Here is a 23,154-nt window from a genome sequence, read left to right as displayed (position 1 = left end):
AGCTGAGTTAGACTAGTGTTAGATGCAGGACGATCAGGAAAATGCGCAATCTATGTGGGGATACGGAGAAGCTTTCAATGAATAAACGCGATGAAGAGGAACCCTGTTTGGCGTCGTGCCAAGACCTCCCCGCCGAGCCGCATCCAGTCATTCACGTGTTTGCTGAGTCAGCCGGCGACCGCGACTCCGTCTTCATCTCATTCCTCTTCTTCCAACTTCATCTCCTCATCTCCCCATCGCGTCTCTGACAACTGAACTGTCGCCAAACTCATCAGAAGTTGGTACGCAGTCGCTCGGTTTCCAATTTGGTATCGTCAGATTGCAGGCCATATCTATAAATCTCAGCCAGCATCAAGACATCGCTCACGCGACCCCGCTCACGCCAAGCATTCACGCTGCGCGCGAAAGAGGAATTCATCAGAGTCAGAACACCGAAACCCGGTGTTGAAGTACTGTCGCTACGCGTTGTGTCTTAAATAAATCTTTGTGGAAACAAATTTGAGAAGATAAAGTAATACCTGTGTGGACCAAGCAGCAGTGCCACTGTCCAGCGTCTTCTCCTGTGTATTACTTGAACCCTCTGATGCCGTAGAACGAGATTTGGGTGGCGCTTGTCCCAGGTTACTCTACATCGCACCGTAGAAAGCTTTTGCATCTTATCATTATATATCCCCACCATGGCCGGTAAGCTCATAGTAACCACAATCTCGCGGACAGTATGTCAGTCCACATAGGAGTGGAGTGACGGTTGAAAGCAGATCCCCAACTCAGTCTGAATAGCCAGCTAACTGCAACGTCAGAAGAACCGCGACGATCAGGTCGCTCGACCAAGGGTCAGCACAAGAACCTCGATCTTATCCCCGAAACACCTGCGAAGAAACCCAAGTCGAAAGCGCAGCCAAAGGAAAAACCGCCGAAGCCCTCCGTCGAGCCAACACCTGCCCCCAGTGAAGAAGAAGAGATTATCCGATGTATATGCGGAGAATATGAAGAGGAGGAAGACGTTGAACGTGATATGATTTGCTGCGATCGCTGTTCAGCGTGGCAACATAATGACTGCATGGGCCTCACATTCGCGAAGGGCGAGGAGCCTGACGAGTACTTTTGTGAGATGTGCAAGCCTGAAAATCATAAAGTTCTCTTAGATAAGATTGCCCGTGGTGAAAAGCCTTGGGAGGAGGCAGCTGAAAAAAGGCGCAAAGAAGCTGAGGAAAAGAAAGCATCGCGTCGCAGAAAGGGTAAAAAGGGAGGCAGAAGAGGCAGACCCAGCGAGCCCAAGCCTGAGCCTAAACCTGAGCCTAAAACCGAGGCGAGCACACCAGCACGTACAGCAGCTTCGTCAACCCCAGCTCCTGCCCCTACTCCTGCTCCTGTTCCTGCACCCGCCGCCGCGCCTGCTCCTCCAGCTCCTGAGGCTCTTCCGGCTTCCCCAGCACCACCATCTGTTACACCTACCACCGAGCAAAATGGTGTCGCCCCCGATGCTCGATCGGCAAGTGCTCAAAAACGCAAGTTTGATGAGCATCAGGATGTGTCTACGCCTGAACCTGTAAGTGCTCTGGATGACACCTTCGAACAAGCTACTCTGATAACTAATCACCTCATGTTTCAGACACCGAAATCGAAACAGCAGAAGGTCTCTCCCCCGGCAGATACTGTGATGTCTGGCGTGGAATCAACCCAAGTAAAGGATGAAGCTAAGGAGCAGCCTTCACGTCAGAACTCTACCGCAGAAACGGCAGTGGTTGAGGGCGTAAAGGCTGTGGAAGAACTCTCTAATCCTGCTCGGAAAAGTGCGGCCAGTGCTCTGGTCAGGTTATTTGTAGATCAGGTCTCTGAAGCCCGAAGGCGAGGTTCCTTCAGCTTGTCGGATGGGAAGTCAGCGGAGGAGGTCGCACGGCAACTCGCTCTCTCAATCGAGAATGCAATGTATGAGAATTTCTGCGGAGGATCTGGAGAGACCACAGAGCAGTATAAAGCACAATTGCGGACGATCTTGTTCAACGTAAAGAAGAACCCTTCTCTACGGGATCGTCTGCTCGTAGGTAGTTTACGCCCAGATACCCTCTCTAAGATGAGCTCCCAAGACATGGCAAGTGAAGAATTGCAACAGAAGGATGCCGAGATCAAGCGCGAAGCCGAAAGGCAGCATATTATCGTGCAAGAGCAAGGGCCAAGGATCAGGCGGACCCATAAAGGCGAGGAACTGGTTGAGGACGATAATCAGAATGTGTCCAGTGAGCCCGTGTTCTCTGCTGCTCCCCGTCGAAGCTTAGTCGATGCGGATGGCAGTCAAAGCCCAGGTCCTCAGCAGCCCGGCGATGGCGATAACACTCGGAAATCTGGTAACCAACAAGCATCTGACAGCAAACCCGCCGACGGCATCTCTCACGACCAGCACTTCCCACCTAGGGCTCACTCTCCTGGCGGCACTGAGCATGAGCAAGTGTTTCCAGAGGTGGCAACCCATATTCGACAGCCATTACCGACTGGAACGGCTCAGGCCGATGCAGAGATTGATCAGCTTTTGAAGGATGATGAACCAGAGTCGCCGCCTTATTCACCTAAGGATTATCATGACGAAGGAGCAGTTTGGCGTGGCAAAGTCATCATGAACCCCATTGCCGAGTTTTCCTCTTCGGCCAAACACGTTGGCGGTGCCGACCTCAGTGGACGAATTCCCTGGAGTCAGCTCGCGCCTTCGACCTTGTTGGTGGATGGCAGAATTGATATCCAACTGGCCAGCGAGTATCTCTGCAACTTGCGTTTCAGTACTTCCACAGACGTGTCAGTCATTTGTATCGGCAGGCCCGAGTTGCCAAAAGAGCAGGCAGGTTTCGATAAGCTCTTCAACTATTTCTCGGATCGCAAGAGATACGGTGTGGTAGGCAAGCATCCGCTAGCGGCCGTCAAGGATACTTATATTATTCCCATCGAGGCTGGGTCGACTAAGAAACCCGAGTTCATTGAACTCTTAGAGAACAATACTCTGGAGGATCCAACTCCGGAACGGGTTCTTCTCGTCGTTTTTGCCGTGAAAACTTCTGAATCGAATCCTCCTTCAGTGCAGCCCTCATCGCACCATCCAAGCCAGGAGCCAATGGCTTCTGCGAGTCCGGCGACACCTCAACAACAACAATTTATGACTCCTGGGCCGCGGCCTGTGTCTCAAATCACTCCAGCACCTTCGAACTTTGATGGAACGCCACTGGCACATTCCCCATATGGTCAGCAGCAACACCAATTTCAACACCAACATCCTCCACATGCTCCCCAATTCGTACCGTATCAGAGTCCAGCGCCACAAAATCAGGCTCCGGTCACGGGTCTTGCAGCTGCCGTCCAGGTACTGGGTACTCAGGCTAGCTCCCCAGCTATTCAACAGCTCTTGCAACAGGCGCCGAACGCGGACGTTACCCAACTGAGTGTCGTCCGTGATATCCTGTTGCGTCGGCCGGAGACAGCACTGAACTACGAAATCTTGATGCAGGAACTGGTCCAGGCTACGACGAATGGACATACTCTACAGCAGAATGCAAAGTAGATGGCTATAATTCGACTGTATAGTAATCATCGGTTATTTTTCTTAGGTTCATTTTGGACATGGTGTCTGTGTTGTACTGCTGTTACTCTTACTGGGAAAGGGAAAATGGGATATTGGGTGATCATGGGATATCTACATTTGTTTTCACAACGAATTTTCAGCACAGCGATGAATATTTTCTTTACTCAATTCAGATTTGAACTCTTGCAGACCAACTTACCTTTGTAGCTTTCTTTTGCTTGTCAATGCGGTCCTATATACTCCATCCAGTCTCCAATTATGAAGCTCAGTTCGTGATTTGCGCTTCCATACCATCATTTACGTAGCACTAGCTGCTTGCGACTCAAGCCAGCAGACCAACTGTATTGCAAAATATGGCCCAGATTTGGATTTTCAAGACTAATACTTTATCCTATTAACACATATGACAATTCATAACGTCCTGATAGAAAGAATAACGCCTGCGCTATGCAAATCCAGCAGCAAAAGAAAAGAAGAGTAGTGAACAGCCATCATTATCACCACCGTCCACCACGCTTCTTGTAGCCGCCGCCACCACCATACCGAGGTCCTCTGCCACCACCCGAGCGCCCACCCCAGCCACCGTCCTCGTCGTCGTGATGACGAACTGGCGGCGGTCTACCCTTGAGCTCCTCGCTGAGTTTCTTAAATGTCTTGCGCATGTCTGAGTAACCCATGTGCATTTTGCCGAAGAAATGATCCGCCAATCGACGATCATTATCGAGACGACTCAGGTATGCGCCGCAAACATCGCATACCTGCAGCTTCTGGTGGCCAGACGGACCAGAGGTATCCTGCAGATTCTTCAATTCGCGCTCACACGTTTCCTTTTGGTGTTTGGCTGTGCGGATCTTGTGCAATTCATTGTATGCCTGCGCAACGGAGCCGGTTTCGCCTAAGACGGAAATCTCCAGCAGACCGCCGTTGATCGTTTTGGTGTAATCAGAGATTTGTTTGAGCTATTAAAGGTTAGCAACTGGCTTTAGTCGGCTTGGCGAATAAGCTATCCTTACCAGGTTATTTGTCTGTCGAATTTCGTCCGGGGTCTTTTCCAACCGCCGCTGTGCGGAATCAATTCTCCGGTCACAATCGTCAATGTATTTCTGCATGTCTCTCATGTAATCAAAGTCGAAGCCCCATTTAGCCTTCTCCGCAGCCGAAGCTGTCTCATACTCCGTCTTCAGACCTTCACTATGCACCTTAGGGCAAGGGCCAAGATCTTGCTTGGTATTGGTGAAGAGATCATGCGGGCACGTGCCGACGATATATGAGCGACAGACTTTGGGATCGGTAATAGCAAGCTGAGCGTTGCGGGAGGGAGCACCAGTGCCCATGAGCTGGTCCGCTACGAGAAGATTTCTATTAGCTAGGGTTTGAGCTGCGTCATTTTTGTTAGAGCTAGCTTACCTCCCATGAGCTGCTCGAGCAGCTTTCTCTGTTCCGCCGCCATGATGCAATGACTCCGAGAAGAGGATGTTCGTTCGAAAAGAGTGGGGATCGTACGTATATGAGAGCTGTTGCGATGAACGAAAGACGATTATTCTGCGGAGTGGCGCTAAACGCGGTCGCGGCTGCGCTTACTATAAAGGTCATCAACCCCTTTCGGTAAGTGTCCGAGCATAGGTTAGTCCAGATGTTCTACCCCATAGAGTGTCAAAGCTATGGCCGAGTGACCTGAAGGAGGATTCCAATTTAATCCAATTACCAATAGCTTCGTTCAAGCCCGAACCCCGGTGCCAGCTATCCTCCTCCCTGAGCGCTGCCCGATATTACGTTGCGGGATCTAGACGCTAATTTATTCTGTCTCCATCGGCTCGGAGATCTAACACTCTACAACCCGTGCATGGCTTGATATTGGGTTGGGAGAGATTCTTACAATAGTCCTTGGAAACTTCTCATTGGCAGCATGACGGAATGATTGTCCCTTCTCTTCTTCCTCTCTTTCTCCTTGTCGCGTTGTCCTCGCTCACCTACGCGACATCGGACTACCATGAGAGCCTCACCCTGCAACCATTACCGCAGTCATCTTTATTAGCGTCCTTCAATTTCCGAAGCAATGCTTCTCAGGAGTCCTTTGACGAACGGAATTTTCGCCACTTTCCCCGTGCGCTAGGCCAGATATTGCAACATGCTCACACCAAGGAATTACACCTGCGATTCACTACAGGCAGATGGGATGCTGAAAGCTGGGGGTCACGCCCCTGGAATGGGGTTAAAGAAGGAAACACAGGTGTAGAATTGTGGGCATGGATCGATGCGGCAGATGATCAAGAGTGCGTGCAATGTCATTTGGAACCCTGCTCCTTGGATGCATATGCTGACAAAGATCAAGAGCGTTTGCAAAATGGATTTCGTTGACCCAGTCTCTGTCTGGTTTGTTCTGCGCATCGCTCAACTTCATCGATTCAACTCGGACTACCCGACCAGTTGCATCTTTCGCTCTCGCCGGAGACCATTCGGCTTCGAGTAACCTACATCTTTTGCATGGCACGCTTCCGGGCGAAGTTGTCTGCACAGAGAACCTTACACCTTTTCTGAAACTCCTACCGTGCAAAGGCAAGGCCGGTGTTGCTAGTCTGCTTGATGGACATAAGTTGTTTGATGCATCCTGGCAGAGTATGTCGGTTGATGTACGTCCTGTATGTTCTCGCCCTGATGATTGTCTGGTACAAATTGAACAGACCGTGGACATTGTGCTCGATCTTGAAAGATCAAAAAGGCCTCGAGGTGAGTCAAACGAATCTTGTCATCATTCATCAGAGCCATTAACAAGTGTTAGACAATCCAATTCCGCGACCAGTTCCTAATGAGCAGCTTGCCTGCGATACATCGAAGCCATATCACTCAGATGATACCTGTTATCCTTTGGAGAAGACCTCCGAAGGCGGTTGGTCTCTAAGCGAAATTTTTGGGCGCACAGTCAGCGGCGTTTGCCCCTTAGGCGATAGTCAAAGCTCCGAGGAAACTATCTGCCTGCGCGTACCCGATGAGCGAGGCGTTGCTGTCTCTGAAGGTACGGTTGAGACTCGTAAGCCGGATGGCTTCACTCGGTGTTACACACTACAGGGCTCCAACGCATTTGACCTGGTCATGCCGGAGCAGGAAGCCACAACCCACGTTCCTCTAGATGAGCCTGTCCTGCGTGCGGAACGGACGATCGTTGGCCACGGCGTGGAACGGGGGGGCATGCGGATCATCTTCGATAATCCGTCCGACACGGACGCGGTAGACTTCATGTATTTTGAGACCCTCCCATGGTTCTTGCGCCCGTATGTACACACGCTACAAGCAACAGTCACTGGACGTGATGGGGTCCGCCGACAAGTTCCCACTTCACAGCTCATCAGGGAGACCTTTTACCGCCCGGCGATTGACAGAGAACGCGGCACGCAGCTAGAACTAGCTTTATCAGTTCCAGCCGCCTCTAGCGTGACTCTGACATATGACTTCGAGAAGGCTATCTTGCGGTACACCGAGTACCCACCGGACGCCAATCGTGGTTTCAACGTTGCTCCTGCGGTTATCAAGCTCGGTAGACATGAGAACCCGATCTATATGCGCACAACTAGCCTCCTTTTGCCGCTACCCACGCCGGACTTTAGCATGCCGTACAACGTGATCATCCTTACTAGCACGGTCATCGCTCTAGCGTTTGGCAGCATTTTCAACCTCTTGGTCCGTCGCTTCGTCTCCGCCGAAGAGGCAGCCGCTCTCACATCACAGACATTAAAGGGCCGCCTAGCGGGCAAGATAGTGGCCATACGGGATCGTATAAAAGGGAAGAGCGCAAAGGTTGAATAGCAATGTCACATGTAGAATCAATAATGCACATACATACGTTATATTTTCTTCAATAGTTTCATAACATCTAACCCAATGTATGGTTGCATTATAATACAAGATCTCGTAATACCACAAAAAACTCCAGTAAACAGATTCATAACATCCGATCAACATGCCCTGTCATAACCCATTCAACCAAACCTATCAATCAATCAATCAGCACCCAACACAAATCCAAAAGAAGAGGGAACCTTAAAAAAACTCACATATTACCCAAAGCACCCTTCGCCTTCTCCCACCCCGGCAAAGTATCCGAACCCCCAGGCTTCTTCGTCATGAAACTATGATCCTCAGTCGCGCACGTCCCCTCCTGCTCACCGAGTTCTCTGTTCCTCCGATCCAGGAAATTCCTCTCCGCCATACCCTTCTGCTCTCTTAAACTCGAGAACTCGTTCGCAGATGAGAATGACGTCTTGGTTTTGTCCTGGGCAGACCAACATGTTAGCTACATCAATGTAGAACAACATTGGAGTGTATGTGAGGATACGATACATACAGAGATATGGCCAGCTCCTTCCCCGCCTGAAGGGTGTTCGTTCATGTGCGTGTTTGCTCCGGACATTTTGCTAGTTGATTTGGTTTGGTGGATCTGGGATTGGGAGTTGGGTTTAGTATGTGTACATGTATATATATACTTCGGGGGAGGGATATATATAGTTTCCCGCTTTGGGGGTTTGAGGGGTGTAGATTGGTGTTTTGGGTCATTTACCTATATGTTCAAGTAAGACAATGTTTGCATAGAATGATGAGGAGAATTGACTATCGAGATAGGACTGTCTTTATACTCGAGAATTATCCCACATGCACGAGGTCCTTGTACGAAGCAAAAGAACACAATGATCTCAGTGATATCATCATGACCGCACGCTGTGCTTCTCATTGGCCGCCACTGCGCTGAGTTAGCGGTAGCTCGAGCGTTACCCGATTGGGATAGCTAGGATATGCACTGGGCAGTACAAGTCCATCACCTGCAGAGATCTGCAGGAAGAATATATAGGAGACATCGTGATGCATATGTATTACGTAGCTTGGAAGAATCACGGGATGGAAAGAGCGTCTTTCATTATCCAATGTTGGCGGGTAATCCTTTGAGCAAAAGGGTGAACATGGTTTAGAAGTATAGCGACTAACAATAGTTCGGGGAATAATCCGTGCATGCAATAACAATAGTCCTCCAAAACATGATTAAAGAAAAGTATAGACTCGTGACACTGGATATCTAGTTGTTCTCGACTTGTTCCGCCCATGTAGCACCGCTTGCAGATATCGGCGATAGGACCGCATCGAGCTTAGCCGCAGTAGAGTCAGTGTCGGCCGTGCTCTCCTTTTTACTACCGCCAGGCAGGGAAGGGAACTCGGCTTCATTATTGATGACTGGAGTTGGCGCGGGCTTTTGCTCGGTGGAGATTGGCTCATTCGTTGCGCCTTCAGATGGTGGAATGTCTGGTCGTGGCCCACGACCGCGTCCACGACCACCTCTACCGCCACGACCCCGGCCTCGAGGGCTGTTATGGTGGTGATTGTTCGTCTCTTCATCTGGTTGCGAGTCTCCAAAGTCTCGTCGAGCGTATCCAGAGACACCGCCGTGCATTCCTCGTCGGTATCCACCTCTACCTCCGCGGGGGTTATAATCTTCCTCCTGCTTCTGCGAATCCCACTCTCTCCCGCCCAGAGCCTGAAGTTTTCGCTGCCGATTGCGCTCTCGTTCGTTATCCATCACACGGCGGTGTTGGCGTTCCTGGCGTCGCTTCTCTTCGGCAACCTTCTCTCGTTCAAGGAAGGAGGCTTGGTCGGCTTCAGCACGGGCGTGGGCGGCAGCCTTGCGAGCAGCGTTCTCCTTCGCCGCGGCGATACGTTGAGAGAGTTCCTCCTCTGTGAGTTTTGGCTGTTAAAACGATCAGTAAATAAACCCTCATTCAATGAGAAGAGAGCTGGTATACCTTTTTAATCCCACCTGTAGCACTCCGATCGCCGCGCACCGCTGGCACGCGTTGCCCATTAGCGTCGGCGGAGGGTTTGGAGTCTGAGGCTGGGTCTTCCTTCTTTGCTTGTTCTGTCGCTTCAGCAGACATATCCTTGGCGGGTTCCCCATTATTCTTCTCGTTCTGGGCAGCAGCATCATCCACGGGCTTTGTCCTTGCTCCATCACCCCGCCTCGAAGCTGAATTTTGCGATCCTTGTCTGCCACCGCGTCCCTTTCCTCTGCCACGTCCTCGCCTCTCGCCCCCACGCGACCGTGGAGGGGTTTCGGTACGGGGCGGCGGGGTTTGGGTCTCTAACGATAGCGAAGCGACATTCTCTTCCAAGGCTTGCACTTCCGGCGGGACCTCTGGCTCCGCGGCCACAGGCACGATTTCATCGTCGAACAGGTCATCGGCGCCACGAGTCTGCGCAAATTCGTCCATGGCGGGGGTATCAGCAACGGGGTCGGTCATTTTTCAAGATTCAATCGTGAAACGTGGGAGTTGTAAATCGTAATATATCTTGCCGATATCGAGCGGATCTGAGGGAATGCTGCACGCGCCCCCCGCGGCGCAACCAATTAGGCCAATGAGAGCGATCCGTGTCAGCTCGGGGGAGGTCAGAGAGGGATGGATCAGCGATCACTATTGTTAGCGGCCAATTTACTCGGCTTGTCCCCGGTGAGTTTAGAAAAAATACTGCGTCGCCCCAAATGGTCAGTCTTGCGCAAACTTTTGCCAGTGTGTGTGTGTGTGTGTGTGTGTGTGTGTGTGTGTGCTTTGTATGAATGGGCTATGATGCCATGAAGGACTGGACCTTAGCTGCCAGCCAACTTCTTTGGGTGGAACCTATGATGCGATCGCGCCCCAGTTCCAAGGCGGTCTGGCTGGTGTGGACCGCTTGGGCTTGTGGAGGCTGGCATTTGGCTGCCAGGGGCTGGCTTTACTTATTACTTTGAGTGGTACCGTTCGATATAGTTTGAAGAGTTTATTTATGTTTATTTAACAAGACATTTTGGCCGAGTAGTGAATCCTACAGGTGTCGTTTCTTTTTCTTTCTTTCTTTCTTTCTTTCTTTTCTTTTTTGTTTTTTGATACCCCCTCTCCAAGGAATTTACTTTTCGGGCTTTTAGGTCCTACTTGGTCAAATCTTTCTGTACATTTTCGTTGATCGTCTCCCTCTTTTGTAAACATATGGTATATTCATGAACATGTCTGGCCTCTAGATAGCCTTGTATGTGCTATAACTGTCTCACTACTACTCAACTGCAGAGATATATGTTCTGGACTCAGCTATGATGGGCGAATAAATAATTATCAAGACACGCAAATGCGTTGTTCTATGTAATGCACATATATTTACAACACGTCAATATTCTAAACGCACTGCCAGGCGTTCTCATCAGTGTAGTTCCCTGGCCCCTTGTACACATTCCTGCGAGGGTAGCGGCAGTGCTTGCGAGTGTACTCGACGGCCGAGCCCGCGCCATCGGTGAATTTAGCACCACGAATAGTCTCCGGGGCGATGCCCTTCTCCACCCACTGAACCATAGCCATGAGAACGTTGTTCTCAGGATTGGCATCGTTATAGGTTACAAGCTGGTTTCCGATGCCGTACGCGCCGTCACCTCCACTGCAATGGGCCATACCGCTGATCTGGAAGAAGCGGTAGAACTCATCCAGTTCTTCCGGAGGCGTGTTCATGGTTTCCGCAACGCGCGCGTAGTACAGTTTGGAGTTCTCCGAGCTGATGAGCTGATCCATGAGCCCGTGGTAGGTGAGGACTTTGCCGCCGGCCTTGCGGAACGCGGAGATGTCTGCATCCCAGGTCTGGAGGTTGAATGGGTTCTGCTTCAGAGCGACGGCCGCGTCACGCACGCTGAACTTGGTTGCGTCCCAGTTGGGGTTCTCGTAGACGACATAGCGATACCAGTCGGTGCTGTACTTGAAAGGCTGGCCGTTGTACATCGCGGAAGAAGCCATCACCTCGGAGCCAGGCTGCATGCGGGGATAAAGCAAGGTGCCGTTCACTCCGTACAGCGGGGAGAAAATCTCGCGAACGGTGTGGGCTTGCTGCCCGGTTAGACACTGCGTGGTGTTTTGACCAGGCTTGCAGATGATGGCCTCAAGGACTGGGTTGCAAAGACTCGGGTCTTCGATAATGCCGTCCTCTGCGCCGTCGATACCATCGCATTGACGCAGGATCTCCTTATGGGTGATGTTCCACAGATCAGGGGATAGGTATGTGTCTGACCCGACTGGACCCGTGATTGGGTAGAAGTGGGCACTCCATGACATGAGGTTGATCATGTTGAATGCCGGCGCGCCGGCCACAACACCGTCAAAGTCATTGGGGTATTGCTGGACGGATTTGAATCCCTGCCGACCACCAGTGGAGCAACCAAGGTAGTACGACTTCTTGAACCCTTCCTCGTAGAAGAGCTTGGTCAATTGCTTGCCAACCACGACACCAGTGTGGACTGAACGGTGTACAAAGTCTTCGAGGACCTCGGGGTGGTGGTAGAAAGGCTCTCCAGAGGTTCCGTTATGGCCGCTGTTGGCGCCGACCGTGGCAAACCCTAGGCCGGAGGTGTACGCTAGATCATAGTACTGAATACCTGTAAGACGTTAGTTTGATTTGAAGGCGTGTCATCTCCCATTGCGGTACCGGGTAGAACATACAGCCTGAAAGACCACCGTTGCCCGTGCTCAGGAAGCGGCCAGTGTAGTTTCTTGGGAGCCACGCTTCGAGGGTGATTTCGCTGCTGTTCGTGGTCGCAACAGCCATGGCAATGCGGCACACATCCTCGGACACTACTTGAGAAGTTGTGCCGCAACTGGTTGGATTATCTGGCAACGAAACGTTGGTGCCGCCAGGCACGTAATTGACAAAATTCACCCGCACATTGGGCAGGGTTATTTTGCTTGCAAAATCCGTACACTTGTCTTGAAACGCATCTTGGCTTGCCAGAGCGGCAGAGCCCGCAGTGAGAAAAGGTAGAAGCCGGCGAAGTGAAGGCATACTGGGTGTGGCTGTGGTTCACGGAGACATTATCCTCTGACGTGAGCTAGGTGACTCTATATATAGCTGTCTCGGACATACCGGAGACTGCTGGCAGTCTGAAGCATGTTTATTAATGTTCTAATCTGTCGGTACGTGAAGATCGGACTATATCCCGTGCCTGAATTAGGGCTTCTCCGAAGTTTGGCCGGAGGAATGTACCATGGATTAGGTTCAGAGATCTCTCAGCAATCAGTAAGTCAGAAGCTTGGTCGTGACGCGACAGACTTCCCAATCATTTCTGACAAGGAAAAGCCGGGATTAGGGAGGGAATTTCCAGCAGCGCTGAGTGGACAGGTCGCTGTCATCTTCAAACGAGGTCTCCACATCCCAACGATCGTCGCATGGGGTTCCCCACAGAATGCGGAGAATTTCCCTGGTCACCCCGCGCAGGACGTTCGCTTACCTGAAGGGCTTGAGTATCGGCAGTTAAACCATCTCGGAGCCACATGAATACAGTGATCGGGCATTCTTCTCGGCATCGAGGGAACTGGATCCTAGATCCTGGTGAAACCGACTCGGCATCTCATGCAGGACATGCAGGACATGCAGGACCTATTCGTTTTTGTGTCACAAAAATACCTGCAATGTGTTCTTGCTCATTTTTAACTCATCATTGTCCTAGAAGCAAATATATTTGAGATGGGTTGTGAGGGCCCGTAGTATGGACGCGATATTGCATAAATGTAGGAGGTAAGTAGGGTGGCCTAGGCTGGGTCGGATCAAATCTGCATCGGTCGCTGCCGAAAACCGTCTGGTTGCCGAATCTTTTTACCGCAGTCCACCGTAGTATCGATTAAGTCTAGCTCTTATTGACGGGTTTTTGTTTACTTAGTATAATAGAGTGTACTATAATGTATGGTGAAAGTCTAATCGACGCGACAAGTGCTTAACAATGTTAACATATCATAACTGGAGCTTCCATGACGTCGTCATTGGATGTGCCTAGATTCTCTTTCAAAAGATCGCTTCGATTAGAAGATAAGAATAATAACAATGACAATCATTAAGTAATGCAAAGCAAGTCCGTGCCACCATGATCAACACTTGCAGCGGATGGTGCAATCGTTCCTAGAAACTGGCGCAAACTTAAGAACGCAGAAAAGTTCAACCTTTAGATACTTATATGAGCCATGTAGAATATGAGAGATATAGTGGAGTTTTCATTGACTTTTCCAACATAACAACCATCGATGTATCATAGTATCCTCGTGGCCATGAATTGGACTAAAAACGGTACAATTAGTTGTGGGATATCGGCTGTGGATGCTGGCACTTACAAGCACTAATAATAAGCAATGCTAAAGCAACTTTTACGTTGTGAGATGCTATAAGACTCAGAAGAAGACCATAAAAGGTCCACGAGGAGTACGTGCTAAAAAGCGGTCTTAAAACAGGGGAGTCCTTATAACGCGCGGATGTTTCATCGATCATCGCCTGCAAATTGGCTGTAGTTGCGGCTGCCTTGTCAAGTAAAGCTTGCGAGATTTGTACGCTGGTCTGTAGTTTCTCTTGTAACTTTGACTGGAATTCGACAGCTTCAGCTTGCTGTAATTGCGCCTTGTGTAGATTTTCGGCTCTCAACTGGAATTCTTTCAATGTTATATCGAAAGATCGCAGACGCTTCTGAGAGTTAGACCATTCCATTCAGTTTCAGGGCACCACCAACCTCGGATATACTCATTTCTTGCTCGGATAGGAGCCCGAATCTACCAGAGAGCCATTCCTGAGACAGTCAACACTTATTGTTCATTTGGGGCGTGCTCACCTACCAATGAAGAATCGAATGCCTCAAGATTATGAAGTAATCTAGCCACATCATCTTGTAATATGTACTCTAGCTTCGATCGAAGATTAACGGCAAGCTCGTTATGTGACACAGCATTCTGTTGATGTGCCAACGTTATTTGTTCATTTGCGGACAGCATTTCGTCCAGAAGATCTTGAAAAGTGTATTGCAGCTTGCTAACCTCGGAGGATACATTCTGAATATTCTATCACTCGTTAGTTATGTTGTAGAAAAGGGCACTTGTAATGGCACCTTATCTAGAGCTGTTGCCTCAGCCTGAGCCTTTCCGAGCACTGAGGTAATGGTATTGAGAGCCGAAACGGCCCTGGCTTCAATCTTGTAAAAAACCTTTTCAATCATAGTCTTGAAGTGTGAGCGAGTTTCTTCCATGTCATGAACCAGCCTGGCATTCATATTTGCAACCTCGTTTGCGAAAGCTCTGTGCTGTGAGAATTCAGCAGCAGCCGCCCGCAAGGCTTCTTGAAGGCCCTGATTGAGTTTATTAGAGCCCTGGACTAGTGACCTATGGAGGTCCAAAAGCTCTTCCTTTTCGTTCTCAATCCTTGCAGCTTGACATATTACGAAAGCGTTCTGCCTACTGTTGCTATAAGAAGTCCACCATTGAGGTCGTGACTCCAGCGACTTGAGACAGGATTCCAACAACTGGACTGGAATCGGGTCCACACCGTTGACCGGACTTCCACTCTTTATGGAAAACCCAAAGATTCCTTTCTTCTGTGGGGGTGGAATAGTGACCGGAAGACAGGCATTGGGGATATGGGTCCCGGCACCTTCAAGTTCGCAGATAGCGAGTCTTGCTGCATACAATGATCTAGTATGTTCTAACACTCTATAGGTCTCAGAGTCAACATTATGTGTTTTCTCCCTAACAGACTGGCAGGATGTGACAAGTCTGGAGGCTGCGATGCGGTTGCAGGAAGGAGACGACCTCATTGACTCTAGCAGCTGCACTGCTTCCTTGAAGATGACATCGTGTTGTATATTTTTCGAGATGATGAAGGAAGCCAAGTCCACTTCCTCAAATGAATTGTTCTTGTGTATTAAAAGATCTATGTTTGGCGGCTTGATTAGTATGATCCATTTCGTTCTTTTGCAGGTAACGTACCACTTGCTGAATCTTCTGTGCTACAGAGAGCCGAGAAAAGCAGAGAGAATAGAAGTAGCATGGGCAGCACGTGTGTAAGAAATGTTATATTTGGACGTGGGCCAGCCATCCTTCTCATTGATACCAATACTTTTTTCTGGGAGTTCGATGCATTAAGTACTAGAGAAGACGGGTTGGCTGAAAGCGAAAATAGTTCTTTACTTAACTCAATGAGCTGGATAACATATGTGTAAAGATGGTAGACTAAAGACTGAAGTCATATAGTAATTGATGATGCAGGGGATCAATCGTCCCGTAGACAGTGTGAGGACTTTTGCAGTATAGATGGACAGGGATATAGAAAGAGATATAAGTAAAGGGTAGGTATGATATGAGGCAAGGTGAACGATAGTGCATCTAAAAAGACAACACAGACACCTCAACGACTCATCTTTGAAGACTTATCACATTTTGAATCCAGATATCTCTGAGAAACAACAGTGAGCTCGAGTCGAAATCCTGATCTATACAAAAGGCATGATCACGTGTGTGATATGCGCTAACCAGATCGGGAGTGCAGGGTCTCCGGCCAAAATCAAAGTCGGCATCGGAGATCCAAAGTAGTTGTCTTCTAGCAACAAACCGCAATTGTCATCATGTCGCGCTCCTTAACACAGAACTGCTTTAAGCAGCTTTCCCGGGGCCCTTTGAGGCAGGGCTCACTGCCAATTTATCTCGCACCTGCGTTCTCGCACCCTCAACGGACACAACCCTTTTCTACCACCTCACCAACGCAATCTCGAGTCGGCGGCGCCCCGATCTCCGTACCCCCCGAAGTCTCCCTCAAATTCATCGACTTGCCTCAGACACAAGTGAGAGGAGTAGCGAAGGACATTCCGAAGACGGCAATCGAAGTTAAAGGGCCTTTGGGTATGGCACGCTCTTATATCACCTATAGTTGAGGTGAACAGCTTGACTTATGAATCCATCACAGGTGAATTGACACTGAGCATTCCCCCATTCTTGGAAGTTGCACATGATGAAGGCCTTCGGAAAGCGACTCTCTCCGTCCAGGATTCCTCAGTCGCGCATCAGCGTGCTATGTGGGGTACGTATATCACTTCAACTGTCATTCACTTGTGCTTTTCTGACCGTTTTACACCATAGGAACCACTCGGGCACATCTACAAAACTACATCCTAGGAGTGTCGGAAGGCCATGTTTGCATTCTCAGTCTGGTCGGTGTCGGTTACAGAGCTACTGTCGAATCAACGGCGACCACCGTCGAACCTGAATACCCCGGCCAGCAATTCGTCTCCCTCAAGGTTGGGTACTCCCACCCGATTGAGTTGGGTGTTCCACAGGGTGTCAAAGCAAGTACTCCGCAGCCGACACGTATTTTGCTGGAGGGCGTCAACAAGAGCGTCGTGACGAAGTTTGCGGCCGAAATTAGAGAATGGCGCAAGCCAGAACCATACAAGGGCAAGGGTATTTTCATCAACGGGGAGACAATCAAATTGAAGGCCAAGAAAATTCGGTAGACTTGGTGTCTCTGGTTCTGGGAAGAGGAACAGTGGTTATGTTTTACTGTACATGTATATCCAAGCATATTTGGTTTCTGTTCGCGATTGGTATCTATCTTATGTACTTCTAGACGCATCTAGCGTGAGCAATTTGACAAAGTTCGTTGCAAGTTGTTTTTATCATCACAGCTTCAGGACAATCTTTACAGCCCCAATGACCTGATCTTGAAGGGCCTTGGGTGCAGCGACAACTCCCTTGTTGGCAGCCAAGGTCCGGCCCTTGCTGAAATCCAATGGCTGACCGTAGATGTCCGTTACTTGGCCGCCAGCTTCACGCACGATGAGATCTCCAGCGGCATGATCCCAGATCTTCTCTTGGTAGTCCTTCTTTACAGGCAGGCGTAGATAGATATCACCGGCACCTCTGGCAATAGAGCAGTACTTGGCCTGAGAATCCAGTCGCACGCTGGGGGCCGTAATGCCAAGGCGCTGGGCAACAGCAGCATTATCGCCCTGAGCCGAGTGGGCAGCCTCAACTCCTTCACAGAAGACGGCCTGCGCGATGTCTGGCACTGGACGCATGGAGATAGGCTTGCTCTCGGCGAGAGCGCCGTTCTTCAGAGGCCGGCTGATGGAACCGGCGCCCTTGATAGCTGAGAAAAGGACTCCGTTACCAGCGCCGCTGTTCTGGTCAACACCGATCGATGCAGACAAAGTATCGGAGTCATTAACAGGCAGGTTGGGGCAGCCAATCGCTCCCACCTTGACGTCACCATCCTCAATCAAGCCGAGACAGACGGCATACTGGCCACCACGCAGGAATCCCTTCGTACCGTCGATGGGGTCCAAGGCCCAGATGCGACCCTTCGCACCTCCCGCGCTCTTTCCCTGATCGATAATGTCCAGCATTGCTTCTTCACTTGGCAAGGGCCCTCCAAGGACCTCATCGCTCTTACTGTCATCCAGCTTGATATCCTTAACCAGTCTCCAGATTTCGGCGCTCAGTCCTTTATCCTCACGGAGGGAACTGGCCTCTTCCTCGGCGACGATCTCATCGTTTGGGAAGTTCTTGCGGATAGCCTGGATGATCAGAGCCTGGGCACCAAAATCACCGATCGTCACGGGCGACTTGTCATCTTTCGATACGGTACCCTTTGCTTTTTCGTTGAAGACCTTCTGGGTGAGGAGCGTAGCTCGCTGGACCGCGAGTTCGGCAATGTAGCGTTCCTGTTGGTAAGACATGGTTGTGATTTGAGTATTTGAGTGTGTAGAAGTAAGTAAGTGGGGGAAGAAGGAGCTGAGACGGTGGCGGTTTTTTAGGACGATGCTGACTCCTAGTAGGAGAGTGGAGCAGAGGACTAGACGGGAGAACAACCGTCGCGGTTGGCGAATTGAGAGACGGCCTGCCGATTTCGCAGACCGGTGACCCATTGATTAGGGGGCAGAAGTACGTAAGATGCTGCCCAGCAGCAATTGAAGGGGATTTGGCCCTGTACTAATCTTGAATCCCGATAGGTGCTGTGTATTGGACCGAGTGGGATGTAGTATGGGTAGAAGAGGGTGTCCATCGGCCAATCCGGCAATTACCCCAACTTGTTTCACCTTTTGTTGATACTTCCAGCGCCCCAGGCAACTAGGCATCCCAATGTTCCCCCGCCCTAGACCACATTAGGCTATGGGCGAGGGGCAGTCACGAGATTGGTCACTACTATCGCACGTCCCATGACGTCGGAGGCAGGGACAAACAATCCTCCTCCTTTTTGTGTGTTTCTGCAGGGCTAAAAGGCTATAACTGACATCAACCACCGTCGCTTTGAACCCGTCAAGCCACTGTACGCCGAACTGAATCAGTCGTGCCAAGACGAAGCGATAGCCTCCTCACTGGGTCTCTTAACACGTCACTGTCCGGCTATTACTACCTACTCGTCTGGTCACTTCAACGTATCGCTAGAAAACTTTCCGCTTCGGGCATTGAGCTTATAGCGGGGTTATAACTGTGGGATTGATCAGGCGAAAGGCGTTTTGCTTTATTAGTCTGCACGTTAATTTATACGGGCTGGATCTACGGGGCAGGTGGCGATTGACCATTTGAGTGTCCGTTCGTCGTGTGGTTACTATCGGTCTTGAGTATTTGTTCAGAGAGTAATTTAACAAATTCTGGGAACCCCTGCGACTTGAATTCAATTCATCATGTTCCATTCGTCGGTGAGTTTAGCCTGTTGGCATGTCTGTTCTAGGAACAACCTTTAGTTGAGCTAGGTCTATTTGGGCCCATGATATTAACATTGCGGAACTAACGCTGCTATATAGAAGCCATATTCGGCTGTATCGGTGCAGATTGAGGTTCTAACTAGTGAACAATATGATGTTGAAGACTCCAGTGGCATCGTTGATCTTATTGAAGCTGTAATGATACAGGGCAGTGGCCCGACTGAAGCAAGTCGCGCCCTGCGTAAGAAGCTGTCAGTTATGTGCCCAACCAGTCTCACATAGGCCCCGTCCCTAATTGGCTTCTAGTAAATATGGAAACTTGCACCGCCAACTAAGAGCTCTCACTATACTCGATTTCCTGATCCAAAATGCCGGAGACCGCTTTTTGCGAGAATTTGCAGACGAGCCTTTACTGGAACGTTTGCGTATCGCCGCTACGGACCCTGTTTCTGATCCTCTGGTCAAAGAAAAATGCAAGCAGCTCTTCGGACAATGGACTGTATCCTACAAGAACACACCCGGCATGGAACGGGTGACGGGCCTCTACAGGCAATTACCGAAACGCAAACAGCCGGCTAGTCAGGCTAAAGCGAAGGTTCTCCGGGAGTCTGGCACTTCTGATGAACCTCCAATGGGCCACACCGTATCTATCTCTGCGGGAAATGGCCCGGCTACAGTCCTAAGTGGCCCTAAACACAAGCATACTTCCAGCAAATCACTCAGGAAGGAAAAGAAAGAGAAGAAAGTTCGAGACAAGACCTTCAATCTGGAAAAGGAGAAACCAGAAATCTTACAGACTCTCGCCTCTTCGTCCGTCGCTAGCACGAATCTCCTAAACGCATTAAAACTGGTCAACCGAGAAACACACCGGGTGAGCGAAGATGCAGAGGTGGTTAACCGGTTTGAAACGTGCAAGCAGCTCAGGCGCCAGGTTCTTCGTTACATCCAACACGTAGAAAGTGAGGAATTCTTGGGCAGTCTCATACATGCCAATGAGGAACTCGTCACCGCCCTTATGGCGTTTGAAGTCTTAGACAAAAGCGTAGATTACGATAGTGATAGCGATCAGGATGTCCTTGAGTCTGGCTGGAGTCCTGACCGCGACGATCGTGATCTTCAAGCGTCATTCGCGGGGCTTGTTGTCAACCCCCCCAGGCCACCACGACCTGCTCGGCCGATGAGCATATCAATTCCCTCGTCATCCAAGCAGCGCGTGTATAACAGTGATAGCGAGTCCGAAAGTGAAGAAGACGATGATGAGGACAATCCATTCGGTGATCGCAATGCCATTCGTACCCCAAACAAGGAGATATCCCAACCTACCTGGTGAGAAAATTCGTTCCCGTCTACCTTTCCTCGCTAATTTCTTCTAGGAAAGAGGTTTAGATCTGACACTGCATGACTAAATACCATTCTTCTTCGTCCTTTTTCTGTTTCTTTCAAATTCTGATTGCAGACCTTTGCATTACATTTTAACGGAGTTACGTGCCCGATGATAATGTTCTATAGGTTGATCACGACGCTGCTACTAGCCTGGAGTATGATTTATGACAGTTAGTGGTGATAATTATCATTATTATTTTCTCTCTTCAATCCTTATGTATGCTTTGAGATGTACGACTAAGCATTGGGAATACTACTATACCTGTAAAGTGCTATTTTCTTAACATAAAATTCTTCATGGCTATAGTTGTAGAGTCAGTACTATATAGAGGTAATATATCCGAACGGGAACGGTATTAACCGGCATTCTGACTTCAACAGACTAAGCACTATGACTAACCGCCAGCCCCCTCACTGAGGTGGTTACCGCCTCCTCAAGGAGCCTATTAATTGTTACCAAACACTCATGTGGAATTGACCACAAGGCCAGTCGGTGAATCCCAACCGAACACTAGAATGTCTCCAACTCCGTCTGTCTCAAGCCTCGCAGCTCATTCCCGAGATGCTCGGGGAAGCTCGGTGTCGGAGCAAACACCGCTCCTTGCGGAACAAGGTCTCAATGCGACCACAGAATCCCAGGAGCGCCAAGACCATCTAGTACAGGAACTCACTACAAAAGAAGTGATCCTGATCTTGGGAAGTGTATGGGTGGGGGTCTTTTTGGCTGCTTTAGGTATTCCTTGACAGTCGTATGTGGTAGAGGGCGGAAAATAGCTGACTCTACTAGACACGACTGTTGTTGCCACACTAACCGGTCCTATTTCGTCCTCATTCCATTCATTCTCGCTCCTCTCATGGTTGGCAACCGGGTATCTCATTGCTAATGCTGCCTCTCAACCGCTGAGCGGGCGGTTAACTGACATCTTCTCTCGACGTACCGGCCTGGTGTTCTCTAATGTCTTCTTCGCAGTTGGTAACCTAATATGCGGCTTGGCCAACAGTGAGGGCGTCATTGTGTTAGGCCGTGTTATTGCAGGCATTGGTGGAGGTGGTATCCTTACGATTTCGGTGTTTGTCACCTCCGACTTAGTGCCTCTTAGGAAACGAGGGGTCTGGCAAGGTTTTGGCAACATCTGCTACGGAGCCGGAGGCGGACTGGGCGGCGTGTTCGGGGGGTGGATCAATGACACGCTGGGATGGCGATGGGCTTTCCTGATTCAGGTCCCGTTTGTTGTAGTCTCGGGCATTCTCGTTGCAGTCAAGTTGGATCTACCTGTCAAGGAATCAGGGAAGGCTAAATTAAAGCGAGTTGATTTCCTTGGAGCGATCACGCTGGTCATCACCCTCGTTCTCTTCCTTCTCGGGCTCAATACTGGGGGAAATCAGCTCCCATGGACGCATCCACTGGTTCTCACAGCATTTCCTCTCTCCGCCGTGTTCTTAATGATTTTCGTTTACATCGAAGCGAATATCGCGTCCGAGCCTGTGATTCCCGTTCGATTGCTTCTCAACCGGACCGTCTTTTCTGCCTGCCTTACGAACTGGCTAGTTGTCATGGCAGTGTATGGGCTCATTTTCTACTTGCCACTCTTGTTCCAGGTTCAGGGCTCTTCAGCGACCGGCGCTGGCATAAAATTGATCCCCCAGGCAGTCGGAACGTCGCTCGGCTCGTTGGGGGCTGGGATACTCATGCGTGCAAGTGGGAGGTATAGGTTATACAGCATGATATCCGTGTCCCTCCTCATCGTCTCTAATGCTCTCATTTGTACTTTGACCCTCAGTTCTCCTTCTTGGCAGCCTTTCATCTACTTCCTTCTTATGGGAGTGGCCTATGGCGCCATTCTCACCATCACACTCGTGGCACTTGTTTCTGCCGTGGACCATGAACATCATGCTGTGGTCACATCGGCATCCTACGCTTTTCGCAGTACAGGAAGCACAATTGGTATAACTGTCGCTTCTGCAGTATTCCAGAACATCCTGAAGTCCGGGCTTTGGTCACGGTTTGGTGACCGGGAGGATGCGAAGGAATTGATCCCACGAATCAGGGACAGCCTTGATGAAATTCGGAAACTCCCTGCTGACTGGAAACCTGGAGTATTGGCGACGTACATGGAGTCCTTACGAGCTGTGTTCCTTACTCTACTTGGACTCACTATCTTAGGGGCATTGGTCAGTTTGGGTATGCGCGAACACAAATTGCACACGAATCTGGCACGTGCCGAATTACCGGATGCAGACGCAGACGCAGACGCAGAATAAAGGGGGATGATATACTATATGTATAGGTGGATCATTTGGGTATCACTCTATAACCCGAGTATGGATAGAAAGTACATACTAGTTATATACTACGGAAGAAAGCTGCTTTATAGATGAGATCTCTTTTTTGAGTTATCATTGGGAAGCTAAGCCTAAACCTAACCATGATCACTACCGCTACCACAGTACTGCTTTACCTACTAATCAATATGTTTCGCAAAAAGCCACTTGGTGGTGTCAGAGCGACATCATGGATCCCAATCCCATCGAATGCCGGGAGCCACTTAGAACCTCAGGCCGGGGGTGCAACACACCGCCTTCCTCCACCAATCAACTCTGATGCCTTGCAAACGAGGCCGCCGCCGGTAGCCGTACTGCAAGTTCGTCAAATGATCGGATTCCATGACACTGTCAGCTCACTTTCCGGTTCAACCAACTCTCGGTTTCCGAT

The 23,154-nt window shown here is 49.9% G+C and overlaps 11 protein-coding genes across 11 annotated transcripts; 5 read left to right on the top strand and 6 right to left on the bottom strand.

Annotated features, from left to right (window-relative positions):
* Nucleotides 1–677: 677 nt before the first annotated feature.
* On the top strand, nucleotides 678–3,544 carry ABOM_005849 (putative PHD finger domain protein; the record flags this gene model as incomplete). Its single annotated transcript, XM_022532978.1, has 3 exons — nucleotides 678–716; nucleotides 785–1,549; nucleotides 1,613–3,544. 3 exons carry the CDS (start codon nucleotides 678–680, stop codon nucleotides 3,542–3,544), a joined length of 2,736 nt encoding a protein of 911 aa, XP_022388937.1.
* A 518-nt stretch (nucleotides 3,545–4,062) lies between these two features.
* On the bottom strand, nucleotides 4,063–5,015 carry ABOM_005848 (LUC7 domain-containing protein; the record flags this gene model as incomplete). The annotated part of the gene is made up of 3 exons (XM_022532977.1): nucleotides 4,063–4,524; nucleotides 4,579–4,910; nucleotides 4,973–5,015. 3 exons carry the CDS (start codon nucleotides 5,013–5,015, stop codon nucleotides 4,063–4,065), a joined length of 837 nt encoding a protein of 278 aa, XP_022388936.1.
* Nucleotides 5,016–5,479: 464 nt separating this feature from the next.
* On the top strand, nucleotides 5,480–7,366 carry gpi16 (GPI-anchor transamidase subunit GPI16; the record flags this gene model as incomplete). The annotated part of the gene is made up of 3 exons (XM_022532976.1): nucleotides 5,480–5,838; nucleotides 5,898–6,292; nucleotides 6,345–7,366. The coding sequence occupies 3 exons, from the start codon at nucleotides 5,480–5,482 to the stop codon at nucleotides 7,364–7,366; spliced, it is 1,776 nt and encodes a 591-aa protein (XP_022388962.1).
* Nucleotides 7,367–7,610: 244 nt separating this feature from the next.
* Nucleotides 7,611–7,970, bottom strand: ABOM_005846 (uncharacterized protein; the record flags this gene model as incomplete). Its single annotated transcript, XM_022532975.1, has 2 exons — nucleotides 7,611–7,832; nucleotides 7,905–7,970. The coding sequence occupies 2 exons, from the start codon at nucleotides 7,968–7,970 to the stop codon at nucleotides 7,611–7,613; spliced, it is 288 nt and encodes a 95-aa protein (XP_022388910.1).
* Nucleotides 7,971–8,627: 657 nt separating this feature from the next.
* Nucleotides 8,628–9,843, bottom strand: ABOM_005845 (uncharacterized protein; the record flags this gene model as incomplete). The annotated part of the gene is made up of 2 exons (XM_022532974.1): nucleotides 8,628–9,293; nucleotides 9,349–9,843. 2 exons carry the CDS (start codon nucleotides 9,841–9,843, stop codon nucleotides 8,628–8,630), a joined length of 1,161 nt encoding a protein of 386 aa, XP_022388954.1.
* Nucleotides 9,844–10,746: 903 nt separating this feature from the next.
* On the bottom strand, nucleotides 10,747–12,400 carry faeB-2 (putative feruloyl esterase; the record flags this gene model as incomplete). The annotated part of the gene is made up of 2 exons (XM_022532973.1): nucleotides 10,747–11,987; nucleotides 12,052–12,400. Coding segments are annotated over 2 exons (1,590 nt in total), but the record flags the coding sequence as incomplete, so codon positions are not given.
* A 1,228-nt stretch (nucleotides 12,401–13,628) lies between these two features.
* On the bottom strand, nucleotides 13,629–15,406 carry ABOM_005843 (putative nuclear membrane fusion protein Kar5; the record flags this gene model as incomplete). Its single annotated transcript, XM_022532972.1, has 6 exons — nucleotides 13,629–13,657; nucleotides 13,711–14,053; nucleotides 14,100–14,156; nucleotides 14,203–14,424; nucleotides 14,472–15,289; nucleotides 15,346–15,406. The coding sequence occupies 6 exons, from the start codon at nucleotides 15,404–15,406 to the stop codon at nucleotides 13,629–13,631; spliced, it is 1,530 nt and encodes a 509-aa protein (XP_022388912.1).
* A 574-nt stretch (nucleotides 15,407–15,980) lies between these two features.
* ABOM_005842 (mitochondrial 54S ribosomal protein uL6m) lies at nucleotides 15,981–16,865 on the top strand (the record flags this gene model as incomplete). Its single annotated transcript, XM_022532971.1, has 3 exons — nucleotides 15,981–16,254; nucleotides 16,319–16,432; nucleotides 16,492–16,865. 3 exons carry the CDS (start codon nucleotides 15,981–15,983, stop codon nucleotides 16,863–16,865), a joined length of 762 nt encoding a protein of 253 aa, XP_022388911.1.
* A 165-nt stretch (nucleotides 16,866–17,030) lies between these two features.
* Nucleotides 17,031–18,089, bottom strand: ABOM_005841 (3'(2'),5'-bisphosphate nucleotidase; the record flags this gene model as incomplete). Its single annotated transcript, XM_022532970.1, has 1 exon — nucleotides 17,031–18,089. One exon carries the CDS (start codon nucleotides 18,087–18,089, stop codon nucleotides 17,031–17,033), a length of 1,059 nt encoding a protein of 352 aa, XP_022388964.1.
* A 948-nt stretch (nucleotides 18,090–19,037) lies between these two features.
* ABOM_005840 (LSB5 family protein) lies at nucleotides 19,038–20,388 on the top strand (the record flags this gene model as incomplete). The annotated part of the gene is made up of 3 exons (XM_022532969.1): nucleotides 19,038–19,052; nucleotides 19,158–19,309; nucleotides 19,365–20,388. The coding sequence occupies 3 exons, from the start codon at nucleotides 19,038–19,040 to the stop codon at nucleotides 20,386–20,388; spliced, it is 1,191 nt and encodes a 396-aa protein (XP_022388963.1).
* Nucleotides 20,389–20,957: 569 nt separating this feature from the next.
* Nucleotides 20,958–22,703, top strand: ABOM_005839 (MFS multidrug transporter; the record flags this gene model as incomplete). The annotated part of the gene is made up of 2 exons (XM_022532968.1): nucleotides 20,958–21,174; nucleotides 21,229–22,703. 2 exons carry the CDS (start codon nucleotides 20,958–20,960, stop codon nucleotides 22,701–22,703), a joined length of 1,692 nt encoding a protein of 563 aa, XP_022388882.1.
* Nucleotides 22,704–23,154: the final 451 nt, after the last annotated feature.

The sequence above is a fragment of the Aspergillus bombycis genome, assembly GCF_001792695.1.
Source record: "Aspergillus bombycis strain NRRL26010 chromosome Unknown contig00045, whole genome shotgun sequence".
Classification (NCBI taxonomy): domain Eukaryota; kingdom Fungi; phylum Ascomycota; class Eurotiomycetes; order Eurotiales; family Aspergillaceae; genus Aspergillus; species Aspergillus bombycis.
The sequence above is the reverse complement of the archived record's forward strand: the minus strand, read 5'-3'. Positions and strand labels throughout refer to the sequence as shown.